Below are 19,991 nucleotides of genomic sequence, written 5' to 3'. Positions count from 1 at the left end.
TTTTTTCAAGTACAATTTCCATTTTATTTTTCTCCAGGGAATAGTTGTCTTCAATCTTTTACTCAGCTCCTTACATGGGTTTTGGTGGGGGTCGTGGGGCAGCACCCGCCGGTCTAAATCGGGGTGGCGGGTGTTCGGTCCTTGCAGGCTTCACGAGATCGATTCCTGACTACTTTGCTGTGAATTGCACAACTCACACAGTAATGTAGCTTCACATAGAGCTTGGGAAGTACATAGGCATCAAAGACGCTCGCTTCAGAAATATCCCTGACTGCTGCGGCCTCCACTATGTTTCGAATGACGAATTTCTTAATGGCCTTGTCCTTGGGCATGCATCGGGCACAGTTCGTGCAGCGAATAGGCTGAACATGGCCGCGGCCCTTTTTGGCACGACCGTTGTTCCTTCTTTTCTTTGTCATTTTGGAAGCTCGCAGCAGAGAAAGAACGACAGTGTTTCACTCTTGTTGCCCAGTCTGGAGTGCAGTGGTGCAATCTCTGCTCACTGCAACCTCTGCCTCCTGGGTTCAAGCGATTCTCCTGCCTCCGCCTCCCAAATAGCTGGGATTACAGGCATGCACCACCACACCCAGCTAATTTTGTATTTTTGGTAGAGATGGGGTTTCACCATGTTGGTCAGGCTGGTCTCGAGCTCCTGACCTCAGGTGATCCACCCACCTCAGCCTCCCAAAGTGCTGGGATTACAGGCATGAGCCACCGCACTCCGCCAAGTAGATTTTTCTTAAAATAATAAGTAATTATTCTTGGTATTTGTAATGTGTGTGGTTTACACATTTGTTTTATTGGAGCCCGTCCCTCATGTAATATCCAGAAATAGTGTCCTAAAACTGAAAACATCACACTTCCCATGTGCTCAGTATATTTACATAGAGTTGTACAGATGCTGTATCCTTCTGGGAATACAAGTGCAGTTTCATTGGCACAAATTTAAAGCTTATAATTAGCTGTAAATTATGATTGTACTACTTTATATTTCCTATGGTGAAGTATTTATGTATTTATCTACCTGTCTATCTTTTGAGTCAGGGTCCCACTTTGTCGCCCAGGCTTGAGTGCAGTGGCATGATCACTGCAACCTCAGCCTCCTGGGTGCAAGTGAGTCTCGTGCCTCAGCTACCTGAATAGCTGAAATTACAGCACACACCACCATGCCTGGCTAATTTTTGTAGTTTTAGTAGAGATGTATTTTTAGTCTTGCCATGTTGGCCAGACTAGTCTGAAACTCCTGACCTCAAGTGACCCTCCTGCCTTAGCCTCCCAAAGTGCTGTAATTACAGGCATTAGCCAATGTGCCCAGCGTATTATTGTGAAGTATTTAAATCTACTTATTTCACTGAAATATCTCACTAATGGAGCTAATAAAGGCATGCTTTATTGTGACTTTTGTTTAACTGATGGACAGAAATTGAGCTAGAATTATAATCAAGTGGACTAAGGATAATTTTTTAACAATTCATTGTAAGTTGTATTAAAATATACATATCACATATCATAAAAATCCTAGGGATTTCTTTCAATTTATTTTTTTTGAGGCAGGGTCTTGCTCTGTCACTCATGCTGGAGCGGCTCCATCATAGCTCAATCATAGCAGCCTCAAACTCAGGCTCAAGGAGTCCCCCTGCCTCAGCCTCCCAAGAAGTTGGGACTGTAGTCATGCATCATCATGCTCAGCCAATGTTTTAATTTTTTGTAGAGATGGAGTCTTACTGTGTTACCCACGCTGGTCTTGAACTCCTGGTCTCCGCAATCCTTCCATCTTAGCCTCCCAGAATGCTGGGATTACAGGCATAAGTCACTACTCCCAGCCAGGATTTCTTTTTAGAGTTTAGAACCAGTTATTCTCTTTTCTTGAAGAAAGCTTTCTAGCTTCCTGAGATTTCAGTGACATGGAAAGTGTTGGTGTTCACTGAAGTGTCGTTTAGTGCCCACGTGAGGTAGGAAGCAACAGTTCAGAACCATCCAATAGATGAAAGACCATGACACTTTTCTCTTCCAGAAGTGTTTTTAATAAAAAGTGGCCATTTCCAAGAAATACCCACTGCATGCCCATCAATAAAAGAGAACCATAACAAAATAGAAAACAAAATCATATGGCTATGATTTAAAGAGAAAAAAAATGCAGACATGAGCACATCAGCAAAGTCCAATATTAAAGTCATATTCCTTCTTATGAGCTATGATTAAGAATCTGATTACATACCAGAATAAAACTTAAAACAAATGCTGAACTATTTAGGTCAAAGAACCTCTATAGAAGCATCTGCCTTCAAAGGCACTCTAGTTTGAGACTCAATTTTAGAATAAGGCATAACAAATATGTTAACAGAAGGCATACAAGGTGACGAAAGGTGAATTCTGCAATTCCCCACATACTCTGAACTTAATAAAACAAATCTAGATTTTTCTTTAAACAATTGCCAAGACTGAAATCAAAGATAAATAGAAGGCACAACAGTTTTGCTCTGGTCGTTATCTGGGTTTTGGGAATTTTTTTGTTTTTTGTGTTTTTTTTTAACAAATACAAATTAAACATGAAAGAACTCTACTTCAAAAAAACTAACAGTTCAAGAAAAGCCTATCAGTTGCATTCTAGACATTTAAAATCTATATCACAATTTAAATTTCAATGGTAAAAATAGTAGGTTTTAGAATTGTTTTGTGATCCTATATCAAAAGAAAAATTCTGTTCCTTTTTTTCAGTTTGTAAACATACCAGTGAAAACCAAACTTGTCAAATTTTTTGGTGGCAATTTCTCCACACTTGAAGGTAGTCATGACTCTCAAAGAAGAAACAATTTGGGTTTTTTCTACCTTCAAAATGTTATCAAATCCTGTATTTCTCACAGGCTTTTGAAACACAAAGAAAATAAGAAATATTCCAATGAGTGAAACATACCAAATGTCAGTAATACGCAAGACACATTCCTTTGGGGAAATGACTGTTAAAAAAAAAATCCATTCTGTATATGCAGAGTAAGCAAGAAATTCAGTCCTTTTTTTTTCTTCTTTAAAAATCTGTTACTCCTAAAATAGCCACAAAATTGGTAGTGAAAGACTAAAGGTCAGGAAAGGGAAGAGGGAGAGGGAACACACACAAAAAATTACACAAACTTGAGCAGTTTATAACAGATTGGTGTCATACTGCAAGATACTAAAGGCTGGTTAAAGAAATCATCGTTCTGTAGGAACTAGGGTTTATATGGCTGCATGAAGATCATGAAGATTCCCTGCCATGGAGCAAGCTCCCTTCCCACTCCAAATCATGGTTTCTGCACTATGCCTCCATGGGGAGGGCCTCGAAAGACCATGAATTTTCTTTTTGACTCTGAATCTGTGAATGTTCACTAGTGGCTTCTGCACTAAGGTTTTTCCAAGAAGTTTATGGAGAGGAGCCAAAATCCATCTTTGCCAGAGTTACTTCCATGAATTTTGGCTATCTGGCTAATCATTTGGTCACTTGTTAAATGCAACTCAGGTGTTTAAAACTGAATCATAATACATTGCAAAAGTTGTTCTAGGCTGGGTACGGAGGCTCACGCCTTTAATCCCAACACTTTGAGAGGCTGAGGCGGGCAGATCGCTTGAGCCCGGGAGTTCAAGGCCAGCCTGGGGAACATGTTGAAACACCCTTTCTCTACGAAAAATTATCCGAGTGTGGTGGCATATTACTATAGTCCCAGCTACTGGGGAGGCGGAAGTGGGAGGATCACCTGAGCCTGGGGAAGTCAAGGCCACAGTGAGCCATGATTGCCCCAGTGCACTCCAGCCTGGGGGGGCAGAGTGAGACCCTATCTCAAAAAGAAAAAAAAAAGTTGTGCCTAATGATGTTGTTTGACTGTTTAAACACTAAGGCTCTGCTGATGAAACTCTAAAATTTACTTTAGTCTTTTTTTTTTTTTTTTTTTTTTTTTTTTTTTTTTTTAAATGTTTTTTTTTTTTTTTTTTTTTTTTTTTTTTTTTTTTTTGGTTAGACTGTTAAAAGAGGCTTTTTTAGGTGGTAACTTAGCCTCCAAACTGGAAGTCTGACAGGTAGCATGTGGAGGGAATTCTTATCCTCACTGTGTTTGGCTCTAAAGAGTACATGAGGCCCGGCACGGTGGCTCACACATGTAATCTCAGCACTCTGGGAGGCTGAGGCATATGGATCTGAGGTCAGGAGTTCAAGGCCAACCTAGCCAATGTGGTGAAACCCCATCTCTACTAAAAGATATTTTAAAAATTGGCTGGGTGTGGTGGTGTTCGCCTATAGTCATAGCTGCTTGGGAGGCTGAGGCAGGATAGTCGCTCAAACCCAGGAGGTGGATGTTGCAGTGAGCCAAGATTGCACCACTGCACTCCAGCCTGAGCATCAGAGTGGGACTCCATCTCAAAAAAAAAAAAAGAGTAAATGAGGGCAAATACGTATATTATCAATAACTTGTGTTAGTACGGATGATTGACCGTCAGCCTATCCTACTGAATCGCCTATGGGAATTAGAATAAGGGAGCCCTGTATCAATCCAGGTGTCAAGGATTGGTCTGTGATTGAACAGGCCTTTGTTTTTATTGCTTTGAAGATATCTGCAATGTGAGCAGTAAGGTCAGTGGTGGTACCTTATAAAAGGGAAAATGGGGCCGGCCTCATGGCTTAATGCCTGTAATCCCAGAACTTTGGGGATTACAAGGTCAGGAGTCTGAGACCAGCCTTACCAACATGGTTAAACCACATATCCTAAAAATACAAATTTTAGCCAGGTGTGGTGGCATACGCCTGTTATTCCAGCTACTTGGAAGGCTGAGGCAGGAGAATCACTTGAACCCAGGAGGCAGAGGTCGCAGTGAGCCGAGATGGCGCCACTGCACTCCACCCTGGGCAACAAGAGTGAGACTCTGTCTTGGGGAAAATAAAGGGGGGGAGGAAATGATTGCACAGAGGAATGACTTGAGATTAAACCAAAAAAGGACCAAAATATGTTGTGACTTCCTGGTTCTCTGTAGAGTTCTTTGAAATGTGGTTAATTTTTATTATATTGTCTTTAAAAGAAACAAAAAACCTTTCCAGTCAGTCCCATGTCTTGCATTTCCACTTTCTTTTTTTTTTTTTTTTTCTGAACACAGGCTGGAGTGCAGTGGCGCTACCATAGTTCACTGCAGCCTCAAACTCCTAGGCTGAAGTAGTCTTCCTGCCTCAGCCTCCTGAGTAGCTGAGACTACAGGCACACACCACCACACCTGGCTAATTTTTTTTTAAGTTTAGTAGAGACGAGGTCCTGCTATGTTGTCCAGGCTAGTCTTGAACTCCTGAGCTCAAGCAGTCCTCCCACCTCAGACTTCCAAAGTGCTGGGATTACAGGCGTGAGCTCAATTATTTTTCCACTTTCAAGTATAAAATGAATAATTGGATTTGAGCCCTTGTCTCTTGCTATCTAGACATTAGTCCATTTTTTCCTTTGTTACCAAGTTCTGGTGAATGCTCTGTTGACGGTGGATCAGTACTGTAGTGATGTATTAATAAAGGTAGTACACAGTGTTCAAACATTAAATGCTTCTGGAGGCCATTTTATGGAGAAATGAGCTGGATAGTATTGACTTTACGAAATCATTTTTCTTTTGTTTCTTTGAAATCTGATCATATATCATGTTTAGCATAATGTCTGAGTGAAAAATGTAGATGGAATTCAAACCCCAAATATTTTACATACCTTATCCCACAAAGGAGTGAGATTTTATTAAAAAACAAAATTGAAATTCAAAGGAAACTTCACTGTTTGGCACTGATACATTTTCTTGAAAATGCCCCTTTGCAAGTAAGGCACACCCAAAGAGACTGGCTTTCCTAAACAAAGTCGTGTTTTGAAATGCATTAATGGACTTTTAAATTGCCTTCTGTTTGCTGCAGTTTTTTCTGTTGCCAGTTGTTCTCGTTTAAAGCTTGATTCCGTGAGGCTCAATTTGTTTAAGCTCTGTATAAATTAGGTTCTCTGCCAGTAGAACCCAGTTTCTGTTAATAGTCAGCAGAGGAAAATCTGAATGTTATATCTGTTTCCCTCTTTAAGGCACAAGATCACTTTTGTCTCTTAAACATACAATCTTGTTAAGTTACTATACTATATTTCTGGTCTTAGGTTAATTTTTAATGTTGAATTACGTTGTTTACTCAGTCACCAAAACTCACATGAAATTAGAAGTGTTAATGTTGTATTGTGAAGATAAAGTTGTTTCTTGGAAAACATGGTATGTATTAGCACTTGACTAACTGAAAATCAAACTGGCATCATGATATAGGAAAATAAATACTGTGTAAGGGTCAGGAGACCTAGGTGAAAGAATACTTGGCACAATTATGTTGTAGGGTGGTTTTGAGTTTTAAGTAAGATGCTGTGTGTGAAAACTAATAGTAAAGCACAATAAAAATTAAAGTAATATTATCTGATTTTTTTTTCTTTTTGAGGCGGAGTCTCACTCTGTCGACTAGGCTGGAGTGCAGTAATGAGATCTCGGCTTACTGCAACCTTCATCTCCCAGGTTCAAGTGCTTCTCCTACCTCAGCCTTCTGAGTAGGTGGGACTACAGGTGTGCGTCACCATACCTGGCTGTTTTTTGTATTTTTAGTAGAGACAGGTTTCACCTACTTGGCTAGGCTGGTTTCAAACCCCTAACCTCAAGTGACCCACCCACCTTGGCCTCCCAAAGCGCTGGGATCACAGGTGTGAGCCACCGCCCCTGGCCATTCAGTGATTTTTAAAATAAGTTATTTTAATTCAAAGAACTGTGTTATTTGTAAGCACAGTTTGCTTACAGGGTTGGTATAGTGTATATTTTACTGAGCCTTATTAGAATTTATTCATTCAACCTATATCTATTTTACATGAGCAGCCACTGGATCTGAACAGTGGATGTATAGCAGTGAATGAACAAAGCAGACAACCTCCCTGTCCTCTTTAATGAGGAGAAGCAGATAAAACAAATCAAAAGCTAGAGAGGCCCAGTCACTCCCCTCATTGTCCCTTCATTCACTTCCCCAAAAAGTTCCCCCATTCACTCATTTCCACAAATACTCAGTTATGACCTCAGAAGATTCCTCCTTACTCGTTCTTCAGCTGCCCATTGCTGGCCATCACACAGGGACCTGCACAGACCACAGAAACTCTACCTCACATGTCTAGGAATTTGCAGACCCACAGCTGAGCCTTATCTCCTTCATTCGCCTTTCTGGATCCTGGCTCTAGAGTCACTTTGAGCATAGCACATAATCGCCTGCCAGGGGCCAGAGTACACCACTTCGGTCTCCAGCCAAGTAGCCACATGCGGTGGCTCACGCCTGTAATCGCAGCACTTTGGCCGATCGGTTTCAGGGCTGCTATTTACTTTAACATGTATTTCTTTTTTAAGAATGAAAAGAATATTGGTTTTGAGCTTCGAAAACATACTATTTTCTCTCTACAAAAGTAGAAAGGCTAGAATAATAAACCTTCATTTGCTTACCACCCACCTTCAAAAATGATCAACTCATGGCCAATCTTGTTTTATCCCCACTCTTTTCCTCTCCACCCCAGATTATTCTGAAACAAATCCCAGATGTGCCAGTTTATCTGTAAACATTTCAATATGTATCTCTAAAAGATACTCTTTTTTTAAAAGTATGACCACAATACCATTATGCACAAAAAAGTTAATTCCTTTATATCATCAAATATCTTATATTTAAATTCCCCTAATTGTCTCATTGCTTTACAGCTTGCTGGAATCAAGGTCCACATAAAGACCACACATAACAATTGGTGGATGTCTCTCAAATTTCTCCTTATAAGCTTTTTCTCCATATCTTTCTCTTTTTTCTTAGAATTTTTAATAGAAAAACTGGGTGGTTTGCCCTTTAATGTTGCAGAGTTTGGTCTTTGTTAATTGCATATTCATGGTGGTAGCACATTCTTCTGTATTTTCTGTGGATTGGTAGCCATATCTAGAGGCTGATCAGATTCAGCTTCAATTTTTTTGACCAGTCTCCTTCAGAAGTGTTGTTGAGTACTTCCAAGAGGGGTACATAATATCTGATTTTTCTTTGTATTGTTGGCCATCATTTATGATACTCTGTCTCTGTAATTTCTTGTCCATTCATTAGCTAGACTATATTCATAAATAAAAGCCAAATCTGGTGGCACATGCCTGTAATCTCAGCACTTTGAGAAGCTGAGGCAGGAGAATTGCTTGAGGCCAGGAGTATGAGACCAGCCTGGGCAACATAGTGAGACCTCATCTTTACAAAAAATAATGATAAATAAGTACATCAGCCAGGTGCAGTGGCTCACACCTATAATCCCAGCACTTTAGGTGGTCACGGCTGGTGGATAGCTTGAGCCCAGGAGTTCAAGAGCAGCCTGGGCAATACAGCAAAACCTTGTCTCTGCAAAAAATGTAAAAATTAGCCAGGCGTAGTGGCATGCATTTGTAGCCCCAGCTACTCGGGAGGCTGAAGTGGGAGGATCACTTGAGTCCAGGAGTTGGTAGCTGCAATGAACCAAAATTGAACCACTGCACCCAGCCTGGGCAGCATGTGACAGAATGAGAGCCTGTCTCAAAAATATAAATCTGTAGAGATTTACTTCATCGACTATTTGTTTATCCAAATAACTGAAAAATAATTCATAAAGAAAAGATAGGATAAATGTGTATTTTCCCTTTACTTACCAGTTTTCAAAACAATTGATTCCTTAGCATTTTCTAGTAATGAGCAATGATTTTTGTTTTGTGCCAGTGTTATTCTGATCATATACATACACTTAAACATATTCGATGTATTGCAAGAGTAATTAATATCCTTTTCGTTCAGATTGTCCCATCATTGGCCAGGGGGAGACTACTCTAGTTGGTTCCTGAGTCCCTTTGACAGTACGGCGGCATGTGTTTTATTTAGCCTTTCAGTGGCTGGTTGTTAGCCTCTGTCTTCACCCCTAGCTTTGAAATTGCTTCAGGACAGGAAGTATATTTTATAAAGGTAGAATCTCTGCCTTTGCTTTTGGCATGTCTCCTATCTGATTTGGTGATGGCTGCTAATAAAAAGAGATAGTGGCATTGATAATGGAAAGGGTGGGTAACTCAAATTAAATGTGTTCCTAATTTTAGACCTTCCTGCCTTTCATCCTTTCAGCTTAGATCTCCCACATGGATAGCTAGGGGAAGCCATGTGTGTTTTATGTATTATTTATCTTTATATTTATTTTTTGAGACAGAGTCTCAGTGGAGTGCAGTGATGTGATCTAGGCTCACTGCAACCTCTGCCTCCAGGGTTCAAGCGATTCTCCTGCCTTAGCCTCCTGAGTAGCTGAGATTACAGGCTTGCACTACTACACCTGGCTAATTTTTGTATATTTTGTAGAGACGGGGTTTTGCCATGTTGGCCAGGCTGGTCTCAAACTCCTGGCCTCAAGCAGTCTGCCCACCTCAGCCTCCTAAAGTGTTGGGATTACAGGCTTGAGCCACCCCACCTGGCCGCCATGTGGTTTTTAATTTGCTTGTTTCCTTCATTGAGTTTTTCTCCATTTGTATCTTTTATATATAGTTACTGTTATTTTCACCCAGAATTCATCCAGCAAGCATTTTATAGAGCACCGACTGTATACCACTTCCATTTCCTGGGTATACAGGGAAGAACCAGATCTCTGCCTTCCTGGAGCTGACAGTCTAGTGATGAGAGTTAAACCAGCAGATTAACAACACAACACCAAAGTTTCTTCCTCTGTAACAGACAATTTGAAATAGTACTTTAAGGGGACAGATAATCTGTTGTGATAGAAAACAATGAGGGTAGTGGCAGGGAAAAAAAGATTATTCATGATGGGGGGGTCACAGAAAGCCTGTCTGAGGAGGAGTCAGCTAAAGGGGAATTAGAGGCAGGGCTTTCTGCAAATGTAAAGGCACTGAGGGGTAAAGGGCTTAGGATAGCCAGGGACGGGGGCATACACCTGTAGTTCCAGCTACTTGGGAGGCTAAAGCAAAAGGATTGCTTGGGCTCAGGAGTTTGAGACCCGCCTGGGCAACATGGCAAGACCCTGTCTCTTTTTTTTCTTTTTTTTTTAAAGCAGCTTGGAATGTTCTGGCAGGGTAGTGTTGTTGGGCTTAATAGTGAGGTGCGGAGTGGTAGGTTCAGGGTTTATGCAAGGCCCAGGCCAGGGGGGATTTTATGGGCTCTGCCGGTCCTTGTGTGATTGACAGCAGTAGGGACTAAAGGATGAGTGAGGGGGAATCTTCCAAGGTCATAATTGAATAAGTATTTGTGGGAACAGTGGATGCGGGAACCTGTTTAGGAGGTGAATAAAGGGGCCATGAGGGAAGTGATTGGGCTCTTGATTTGTTTACTATCTGCTTCTCATTAGAGAGGACAGTGAGGTTGTCTGATTTGTTAATTCATTGCTATACATCTAATGCCCAGATCCAGTGCCTGCGGATGCTAAATAAGGAGTTTAGATTTATATTAAGTGAATAGGAGACATTTTAAGACTTTTAATGAAGGAGTGATATGAGTGGGATGATCACTCTGGCTGCTCTGTGGAGAACAGACTGTTTGGCGGGGAGAATGGAAGCAGGAACGCCTCTCAGGAGGTGACTGCATGCGTGCCAGTGAGAGATCATCATGGTTTGGTCTGAGGTGAAGGAGGAAGGCACGCAGATTTGAGAGCAAATTTAGGGGGTAGAATTTATTGGTTACTGATGGATTAGATATAGGTAGCAACAGAGATGGCTCCCAGTTCTAGGTTAGGCCATTTACTAAGATGATGAAGACTTGGGACTGGATGAATTTGAAGAGAGATTCAACTGGTACATGCTAATTAGGACTGAGATTGCTCTGAGACGCCTAAGAGTTGTCAGGAACTTAGCTATAAGCAGAGAGATTTGAGGCCATAAGAACACATAGAATCACCTAAGGCAGTGGTTCTTTGCCGAAGTTCCTGCTGGCCTCTAGGGACAGAGACCAGGGATGCTGCTGAACATCCTGTACTGCACAGGACAGCCTCACTTTCCCCCAACGAAGAATTACACAGCCCCAAATTTAGTAGTGCTGAGGTTGAGAAGCCCAGACCTAAGGGAAGGGGTAGAAGAGAAAAGTAAAGAAAAGATCTGACCAAACCTGGGGACTGCCAACATTTTTATGTTGGATAGATGAGGAAGAGCCAGAAAAGGGCAACCTTGAGCCTCCGTTTGTGAATAAGGATGATGACTGGGAAAGCATTAGGGGATCAGGGTGGTGATCAACAAGCTTGAACTTCATTTGCCTAAGGACGTGCAGTTGCACTTCTTTAGAGTCAGCTTTTCACAAGGTTGGGGGAAAATTGGAGGCAGCACAAGGGGAGCAAAGATGTTGCTAACTCCAGTTGCCAAAGCCTGAGATGCCTGGTGTGTAAAAATAAGCAGCCTTCTCTGCTTGAAAGAGCTTGGTGAGAAGGGATGGGAAGCTAGGTTTCAGTTAAGCTAGAGGCAGTGGAAAGTGCTGGAAGAGAAGGAGGTATATGAACAAGTAGCAGATCATCGAGCAAGAGTTACAGAGAACACACTGGAAGGATTTGGAAGAAAAGGAAGGGATGCACCATTGTTGCATCAAATGGTGAGATGAGCGGAGTAGTCTGGGGATGGGTAGTAATAGATGGTCCTGCGAGGTTTTCAATGCCGGTAAAAATTGAGGTAAGCAAAGATATGAGACCTGTTGAACTTAGTTTGTATGTTCTGTTGCTAGGCGAGAAATTGGACCTGAAGGCTTTCCACGATAGCTTGGCAGTGGAGAGGGTTTTTGCAGTTATTCATGACTGCTGTAGATACTAAAATGGTACAGGTCTTGCGTTGTTTTCATTTTTCTGTTTTGCTTTGTTTTCCCAGTATGGATATCCAGTTGTTGCTGCACTGGCTTTTGAAAATCCTCTCTCCGTGAAATTGCTTTGGCATTTTCATCCAAAATTCCATGGTCCTATCTTATGAGTCTGGCTCTGGATTGTCCCTTCTGTTCATTGATCTCTGTCTAGCCTTGTGGTAATATTATACTATCTTGAGTATTGCAGATTTGTGTTAAAATCAGAAAGTGTGAGTCCTCTATCTTTGTGCTTCAAGATTGTTTTGGTTATTCTAAAATAGCCATATATATTTTTAAATCAACTATTCAGTTTCTACCAAAAAAAAAAAAAAAACTAAAAAAACAAAAAACTCTATTGGGATTTTAACTTGGGTTGTGTTGAATATATCAATTTGAAGAGAACTGACATCTTCATGATGTTGAGTTTCCTAATCTCTTTTTCTTTCCTTTTTTTTTTTTTCCTAGCTTCATCAGAAGTGTTTCCTAATCTCAATAGCATCTCTATGTCCAGCCTCATGGGATCTCTCCGTGTATTTAGGTTTTCTTTTGTTTCTCTCAAAAATATTTTGTAATTTTTGGTGCAGAGATCTTGCATGTCCCTTGGGTTTTGGGGGTTTTTGGTTTTCAATAGAGACAGGGTTTTGCCGTGTTGCCCAGTATGGTCTTGATCTCCTGGGCTCAAACAATCTGCCCGCCTTGGCCTCCCAAAGTGCTAGGATTATAGGTGTGAGCCAATGCGCCTGGTATGTCTCTTGTTATTTTAATGTATTGAGTATTTTAATGTCATTTTTGATGCCCTTTTAATGAAGTTGTTAGGGATTTAACAATTTTATTAATCTTTTCAAACAATTAAAATTTTAGCTTTGTTTCTTTTCTGTATTTTTTTGTTCATTTCAGTGTTGCCATCTGCACATTATTATTTCCTTCCAATTCTTACTTTGGATTTAGTCTTTTCTAGTGTAATCATTTAATACAATAAAATTCCCTATAATCACAGCTTCAGTGACTTCCCACAAATTTTGATATGGTGTGTTTTCATTTTACTCCTTTTGAAATATTTTCTAATTTTTCTTGTAATTTTTTTAGACCAGTTGGTTATTCAGAATTATGGTGTTTAGTTTCTATTTTTTAATTCTTTTTTTTTATTATTATTTTCTAAATATCTGGTGCTGTTCCAGATATCTTCTTATTATTAATTGATTTATCATTTAATTCCATGTGGTTGGAAGACATACTCTTTTAAGATTTCAGTCTTTTGAGATTGGGACTTATTTTATGATCCTGCATATGGACTATCTTAACAACCATTTCGTGTGCACTTGAAAAGAATCTTTATTCCGAAATTGTTGGTTTTAGTATTCTATATCAGGTCAAGATGGTTCAAATTTTCTATGTCCTTATTGGGTTTGTTTTTTTTCTACTATTAATTATGAAAAGAGGGATGCTAAAAATCACCAGCTATGATTGTGGATTTTTCTGTTTCTCCCTTTCTTTCCTCTTGAGTTTTGATTGATTTATGCTTAATTCAAGATATAATCCTTTAGGATCCTAGTTTTTGGAGGGGGTGAAGATTTTATTAAACTCTACTCTGGACGGGCCCTGGGCCTTGTCTACTGTTTCCTGTGCCCTTTCGGATCTGTAAACAAAAGCTCAAGTTCATCTTGTTTGTTACATACACTCAAGGTGTAGAAAGCAGCCTGTAGTCACCTTCCTCTCTGAGTAATTGCCTTCAATTGGGTTTGTTGTTGTTGTTGTTGTTGGCCTGAGAATTGCTTGAATTTCTCATGGATACATTTGAGACGTTTGTTTATAGGGAAGGGGAAGGGAAATCCAGGTACCTGGCCCAGCATATTACCTGCTATATGGAAAAGTTTATTTTTCTTGGTCTGACTTTATAATTTTTTTCTTCATAACTTGGCAGATAAGAGGAATTTTCACGCTTTGAGGTGGAAGGTCTGGTATAGAAAATAAGTATGGAGAGAAAAAAGGAAAGATTTTTCAAGTTTAGAATTGGCAAAAATAGAGCATATTTCTTTGGTAGTGAAATAGCCATGGGTTGGCATTAGGTTAATGGAAAACATGTTTATGACTTTTTAAGTTTTTATTTTCTTTTATTGAGATGGAGTCTCGCCATGTTGCCCAGCCTGGTCTCGAACCCTGAGCTGAAGCAATCGCCCATCTCAGTCTCCCAAAGTACTGGGATTACAGGAGTGAACCATCACACCTGGTCATGTTTATAACTTCTAATCTGAAGCTTGATCTTCTCTTCCAAACTCTCATGGCTGTCAGAATTCAGTTCCATGTGATTATAGAACTGAGATCCCTGTTTCCTTGCTAGCTGTCAGTTGGAACCACTCTCAGCTCCCAGAGACCACCTGCATTCCTGGCCATATGGTCCCTCCATTTTCACAGCCAGGAAAAGAGAATCTCCTTTGTGTCAAATCATCTCATCCTATAGCAGTCTAGGGTTCAATAAGGAGATAGAAACCACATAGTCAAACGGGAAAATTAAAGAATTATTTTTTTTTTTGTTTGTGAATTAGGTAGCCACCCAAACGAAAATGGATTGAGAGAGATTTCAGAATTATTAATTATGGCAAAAGAGTTACTAAAACATACAAAGAACTATGTTTCGTTCCCTAGGACTGAGGGAGAGTACCCAAAGGACAAACTTGGAAGGGATTCAGACCTCACTAGAGAAAGTATGGTTGAACCCATCAGATAGCAAAGGATTTTGTCGGTGTGGCCAGACCAGAGTTTGCCTGGGGTTTCTGGGTAAGCAGTTGGCCTCTTCTGGAGTACAAGCAGCGGGAGAGGTCATCGGGGGCATGGATGCAGTGGGAGTCCCTGTCTCCATAAGAACAGGAGGCCTTCAAAGCATGTATACCTTGCAGGGGCTTTTAGCATGTCAAGAGGGCTGCTGAAGTTATTGCCAGGCCAAGGCTACAAGATCAGAGAGATACCATGTTCTGGCCTCAAGCCTTAGTAGGCTTCACCAAATGTTCTCACACCCACTCTGTGACCTCCAGCCTACACTTGAAATGTCCCTCCAGCTTCCTCTACTGAGAAAGCTTAACAACATGCTCACTTTATAGGAGAAATAAAGTAATTCATTTGTCTATCACAGAGCACACATTGAAGGGTGTATTCAGGGCTGACAGGCAAAAAATTAATGACTGAAGCACAGACTCCAAATGTCTTTGTCAGGGACAGTCCTGTTCCTTTTAAGAACTCAACTGAGGGCTGTGTGGGTGGTTCATGCCTGTAATCCTAGCACTTTGGGAGGCCAAGGCAGGCAGCTCAGTTGAGGCCAGGAGTTCAAGACCAGCCTAGGCAACATGGTGAAACCTGTCTCTAATAAATTAAAATAGAAAAATCAGCCAGGCATGATGGCATGCACTTTTAATCCCAGCTACTCGGGAGGCTGAGGCACAAGGTCACTTGAATCTGGGAAGCAGAGGTTGCAGTGAGCCAAGATCACACCACTGCACTCCAGCCTGGGCGACAGAGCAAGCCTGTCTGAAAAAATACAAATTAAAAAAAAAAAAAAACTTGCTTGAAGCCATGCCCAGTGGTGGCAGCTCATGCCTGTAATCCCAGCTATTCAGGAGGCTGAGATGGGAGGATTGCTAAAGGCCAGGAGTTCAAGACCACCCTGGACAACATAGCCAAATTCCCACCTCAAAGAAAAAAACAAAAATTCACTGAATAGGTCACATTCACTTATGATAATCACTTTTTTTTTTTTTTTTTTCTTTTTTTGAGATGGAGTCTTGCATTGTCACCCAGGCTAGAATGCAGTGATGCAATCTCAGCTCACTGCAACCTCTGCTTACTGGGTTCAAGTGATTCTCCTGCCTCAGCCTCCTAAATAGCTAGGATTACATGGGATTACAGGTGTGCGTCACCACGCCTGGCTAATATTTTGTATTTTTAGTAGAGAGGGATTTTCACCATGTTGGTCAGGCTGGTCTCAAACTCCTGACCTCATGATCCACCCGCCTCAGCCTCCCAGAGTGCTGGGATTACAGGTGTGAGCCACTGCGTCTGACCTGGATAGCCACTTTCTTAAAGCCAGCTGTCTCAGATAATATAATCTAACCATGGAGTGACTGTCCTGTCAGATTCATGGAGTTTTATACAGAGAGTATATACTGAGAGGAGGGAACCTCGGGAGAATTGAAATCTGCCTGCCATAGAGTGGGTGGTCGAGGGAGAGGAGGTGGAGATGAGAATGACTCAGTGCTACATGAGAAACTCCTTTGTGAAGTTAAATAGGTTGTAGTTCCATTCTTTGGCTTGAATACGTTTTTAGCTGTCTTACAGAGAAGAGAAGGAATAACTAGTGTTTGTTGAACATCTATTTGTCAGCCACTGCATAGAACACTTTATTTATATTATCTCTTTAAATTGTAATACCTTGAGGCAAGGACTATTATCACCATTTTACAACAGGGGACACTGAGGCTTGGGGTTTTAAGGACATTTGCCTGGGTTCATTTCACCAGTATTTAGTGTTGCTGGAATTAAAATCCAGCTCTAATACCGAATCCCATGTTTTCTAGGAGCATCTACTAATGTTGCTGCTCTTGAAAGTATTTGTATCATTCAGTAGGGATGAGAGGATTTGACAGAGGTCGTTTTACTGGCACTGGGGCAAATCACTTGCCTTCATTTCTGCTGTCTCTTAAGGAGCTCACCGACAGAGGTCACTCCTGTCATGGCCCTGGCTGGAGGGACAGTTGATCAGAAGAGAGGTCCTGGCCGGACTTTCCCATTCCAGCAGGGAAGCTGAGACTGCTCAATCTGTGTGTCACCAGGAAGTAACCCGTGCCTTTGTTCCCTGTTCTTATAGCTGAATGTGGAACAGAGGAACAAAGCAGCACTTGAGAGAGCTGAGTATAGTGGTGACGGCATATGTTATGCTGGGAGAGTTCTAGTAACCAAGAGTGAGCTCCTAAGAAGTAGCCAGGGAGGGTTTATAGTTTGAAGCACCCATGCATATCTCTATGAAAGCACACTCTGTTACTCTCCTTGGTTTATTTGTCACAGCTCACGAGTCCCTTTGGGTTGGCCCCTCAGCCAACTCCTCTTCGCATCCTTAGAGGCCAGTATGGAACACGGCACTGCTAAATGAAATAAATGAAGACTCCCTAGGCTGCCTGATTTATCTTTTTATTTTTTTTCTTTTTCTGTAAGACAGGGTCTTGCTCTGTTGCCCAGGCTAGAGTGCAGTGGCATGATCATGGGTCACTGCAGCCTCGACCTCCAGGGCTCAAGTCATTCTCCCACCTCAGCTTCCTGAGTAACTGGGACTATAGGCATGCACCATCACTCCTGGCTAATTGAAAAAAAATTTTCTTTAGAGACGGGGGTCTCACCATGTTGCTCAAGCTGGTCTTGAACTCGTGGGCTCAAGCAATCCACCTGCCTTGGCCTCCCAAAGTGCTGGAATTACAGACATGAGCCACCTGACCTGTTTCATCCTTTTTTTTTTTTTTTGAAACAGAGTTTCACTCTTGTTACCCAGGCTGGAGTGCAATGGCGCGACCTTGGCTCATCTCAACCTCCGCCTCACAGCACAGGTTCAGACAATTCTCCTGCCTCAGCCTCCCAAGTAGCTGGAATTACAGGCATGCGCCACCACGCCTGGCTAATTTTGTATTTTTAGTAGAGACGGGGTTTCACCATGTTGACCAGGCTGGTCTTGAACTCCTGACCTTGGGTGATCCCCTCGCCTGGGCCTCCTAAAGTGCTGGGATTACAGGCATGAGCTACTGTGCCCGGCCTGTATCATCCTTAATAGCCTATACAAACAGCCTGGTGTAATGGGACTCAGGAGTCCAGGGTTCCCCTCTTCCAGCTCTATCACTAATTCTCTCTGGGGTATTAGTAGGCGCACTAGGATTTGATTTCCTCACCGTTAAAATGCAGAACTTGAACTTGACCTCGGATCCATTCCAACTCTGCAGTTCCCTGAAGACATTATTCCACCATAGCTACCTCAATTGTTTGAATAACCTCAGATTGGTTATTAGGGTAGCCTTCAGGTTCCGAAGACATGCGGTACAGTTTGGGCAAACATGAAAGGTACATTTAGTTCCTTTTCTTGTACACATGAAGTAATAGATTCATTGGAATATGATCTCTTCCTCCACCCACTTCCATCAATTCAGAGTGTTTTTTTTTTCCCTTCCAGTTCTCTGCATGTTTTTCAGCTTTAAAGGGAAATTTTAAGTCAGGAGGTAGTCAGAGGGGCAGGCACAGAGCTCAGCTGATTAGGGGGGTAAATTCCTCTGTGAAATTTCAAGTGAACTGGACTAGACTGTTTCCCAAGGAATTTTTTTTTTTTTTTTTGAGTCTCACTCTGTCACCCAGGCTGGAGTGCAGTGGCACAATCTCAGCTCACTGCAACCTCTGCCTCCCAGGTTCAAGTGATTCTCCTGCCTCAGCCTCCCGAGTAGCTGGAACTACAGGCATATGCCACCACACCCGGCTAATTTTTGTATTTTTAGTAGAGACAGTGGTTTGCCATGTTGCCCAGGCTGGTCTTGGACTCCTGACCTCAGGTGATCAGCCCACCTTGGCCTCTGGAATTTTCTTGAACTGTGGTTTCTTGGTTTTTTTCTTAAGTGAGAGGGGTGTGTGTGTGTGTGTGTGTGTGTGTGTATGTGTGTTCACGCACACACATAATGTGTATGTGTGTGTACTTTGATAACCATATGCAGAAGAGTGAAATTGGACCCTTTCTGTCACCATATACAAAAGTCAACTCAGGATGGATTAAAGATTTAAACCTGAAATTATAAAACAGCTGGAAGCAAACATGCGGACAACTCTTCAGGGCATTGTTTTAGGCAAAAAAATTTTTTTCTTTTTTCTTTTTTTTGAGACAGTCTCTCGCTCCGTTGCCAGGTGCCAGGCTGGAGTGCAGCAGCACGATCTCGGCTCACTGCAACCTCCACCTCCCGGGTTCAAGCAATTCTCCTGCCTCAGCCTCCCGAGTAGCTGGGACTACAGGCGCGTGCCACCATGCCCAGCTAATTTTTGTATTTTTAGTGGAAACGGGGTTTCACCATGTTGGCCAGGATGGTCTCGATCTCTTGACCTCATGATCCGCCTACCGAGGCCACCCAAAGTGCTGGGATTACCGGCGTGAGCCATCGCGCCTGGCTGGTTTAGGCAAAAATTTTAAGACTAAGACCTCAAAATCACAGGCAACAGGCTGGGTGCAGTGGCTAACACCTATAATCCCAGCACTTAGGGAGGTTGAGGTGGGAGGATCACTTGAGCCCAGGAATTCGAGACCAGTTTAGGCAACATAATGAGACCCTGTCTTTACAAAAAATTTTAAAAATTATCCAGGCATGGTGGCAAGTGCCTGTGGTCCAGGCTACTCAGGAGGCTGAGGTGGGAGGATCGCTTAAGCCCAGGAGCTTGGGAGAGCGAGGCTGCAGTGAGCTGTGATTGGGCCACTGCAGTCCACCCTGGCCACAGAGCAAGACACTTGTCTTTAAAAGAAAAAAAAGGGCACAGGCAACAAAACCAAAAATAGACAAATGAGACTATCTATATTAAACTAAAAAGCCTCTGCACAGCAAAAGAAACAATCAGTAAAGAGACAGCTTATTGAATGGGAGAAAATATCTGCAAACTACTCATCTGACAGGGTACTAAGTTCCATAGTAATAAGGACCTCAAACAACAGTAAAAAACAAAAACAAATAATCTCATTGGAAAATGGATAAAGGACATGATTAGATATTTCTCAAAAGAAGACATACAAATGGACAACAGTGCTCTATATTACTAATCACCAGGGAAATGCAAATCAAAACCACAATGAGATATCATCTCCCTCCAGTTAGAATTGCTATTACTAAAAAGCCAAAAAAATGGCTGGGTATGGTGGCTCACACCTGTAGTCCCAGCACTTTGGGAGGCCTAGGCAGGCAGATCACCTGAGGTTAGGAGTTTGAGATCAGCCTGGCCAACCATGGTCAACGTGGTGAAACCCTGTGTCTACTAAAAATACAAAAATTAGCTGGTGTGGTGGCAGGCGCCTGTAATCTCAGCTACTCCTGAGGCTGAGGCAGGAGTATCACCCCACTGCACTACAGCCTGGGTCATAGAGGGAGACTACATCTTTAAAAAA

The 19,991-nt window shown here is 41.9% G+C and overlaps 1 protein-coding gene across 1 annotated transcript; it reads right to left on the bottom strand.

The window, feature by feature from the left end:
- Positions 1-13: 13 nt before the first annotated feature.
- Positions 14-457, bottom strand: LOC108317302 (40S ribosomal protein S26-like). Its single transcript, XM_017547655.2, has one exon. It carries the CDS (start codon positions 417-419, stop codon positions 114-116), a length of 306 nt encoding a protein of 101 aa, XP_017403144.1. The 5' UTR covers positions 420-457; the 3' UTR covers positions 14-113.
- Between the last annotated feature and the right edge of the window lie 19,534 nt (positions 458-19,991).

The sequence above is a fragment of the Cebus imitator genome, unplaced genomic scaffold, assembly GCF_001604975.1.
Source record: "Cebus imitator isolate Cc_AM_T3 unplaced genomic scaffold, Cebus_imitator-1.0 Scaffold200, whole genome shotgun sequence".
NCBI classification, from domain to species: domain Eukaryota; kingdom Metazoa; phylum Chordata; class Mammalia; order Primates; family Cebidae; genus Cebus; species Cebus imitator.
The sequence above is the reverse complement of the archived record's forward strand: the minus strand, read 5'-3'. Positions and strand labels throughout refer to the sequence as shown.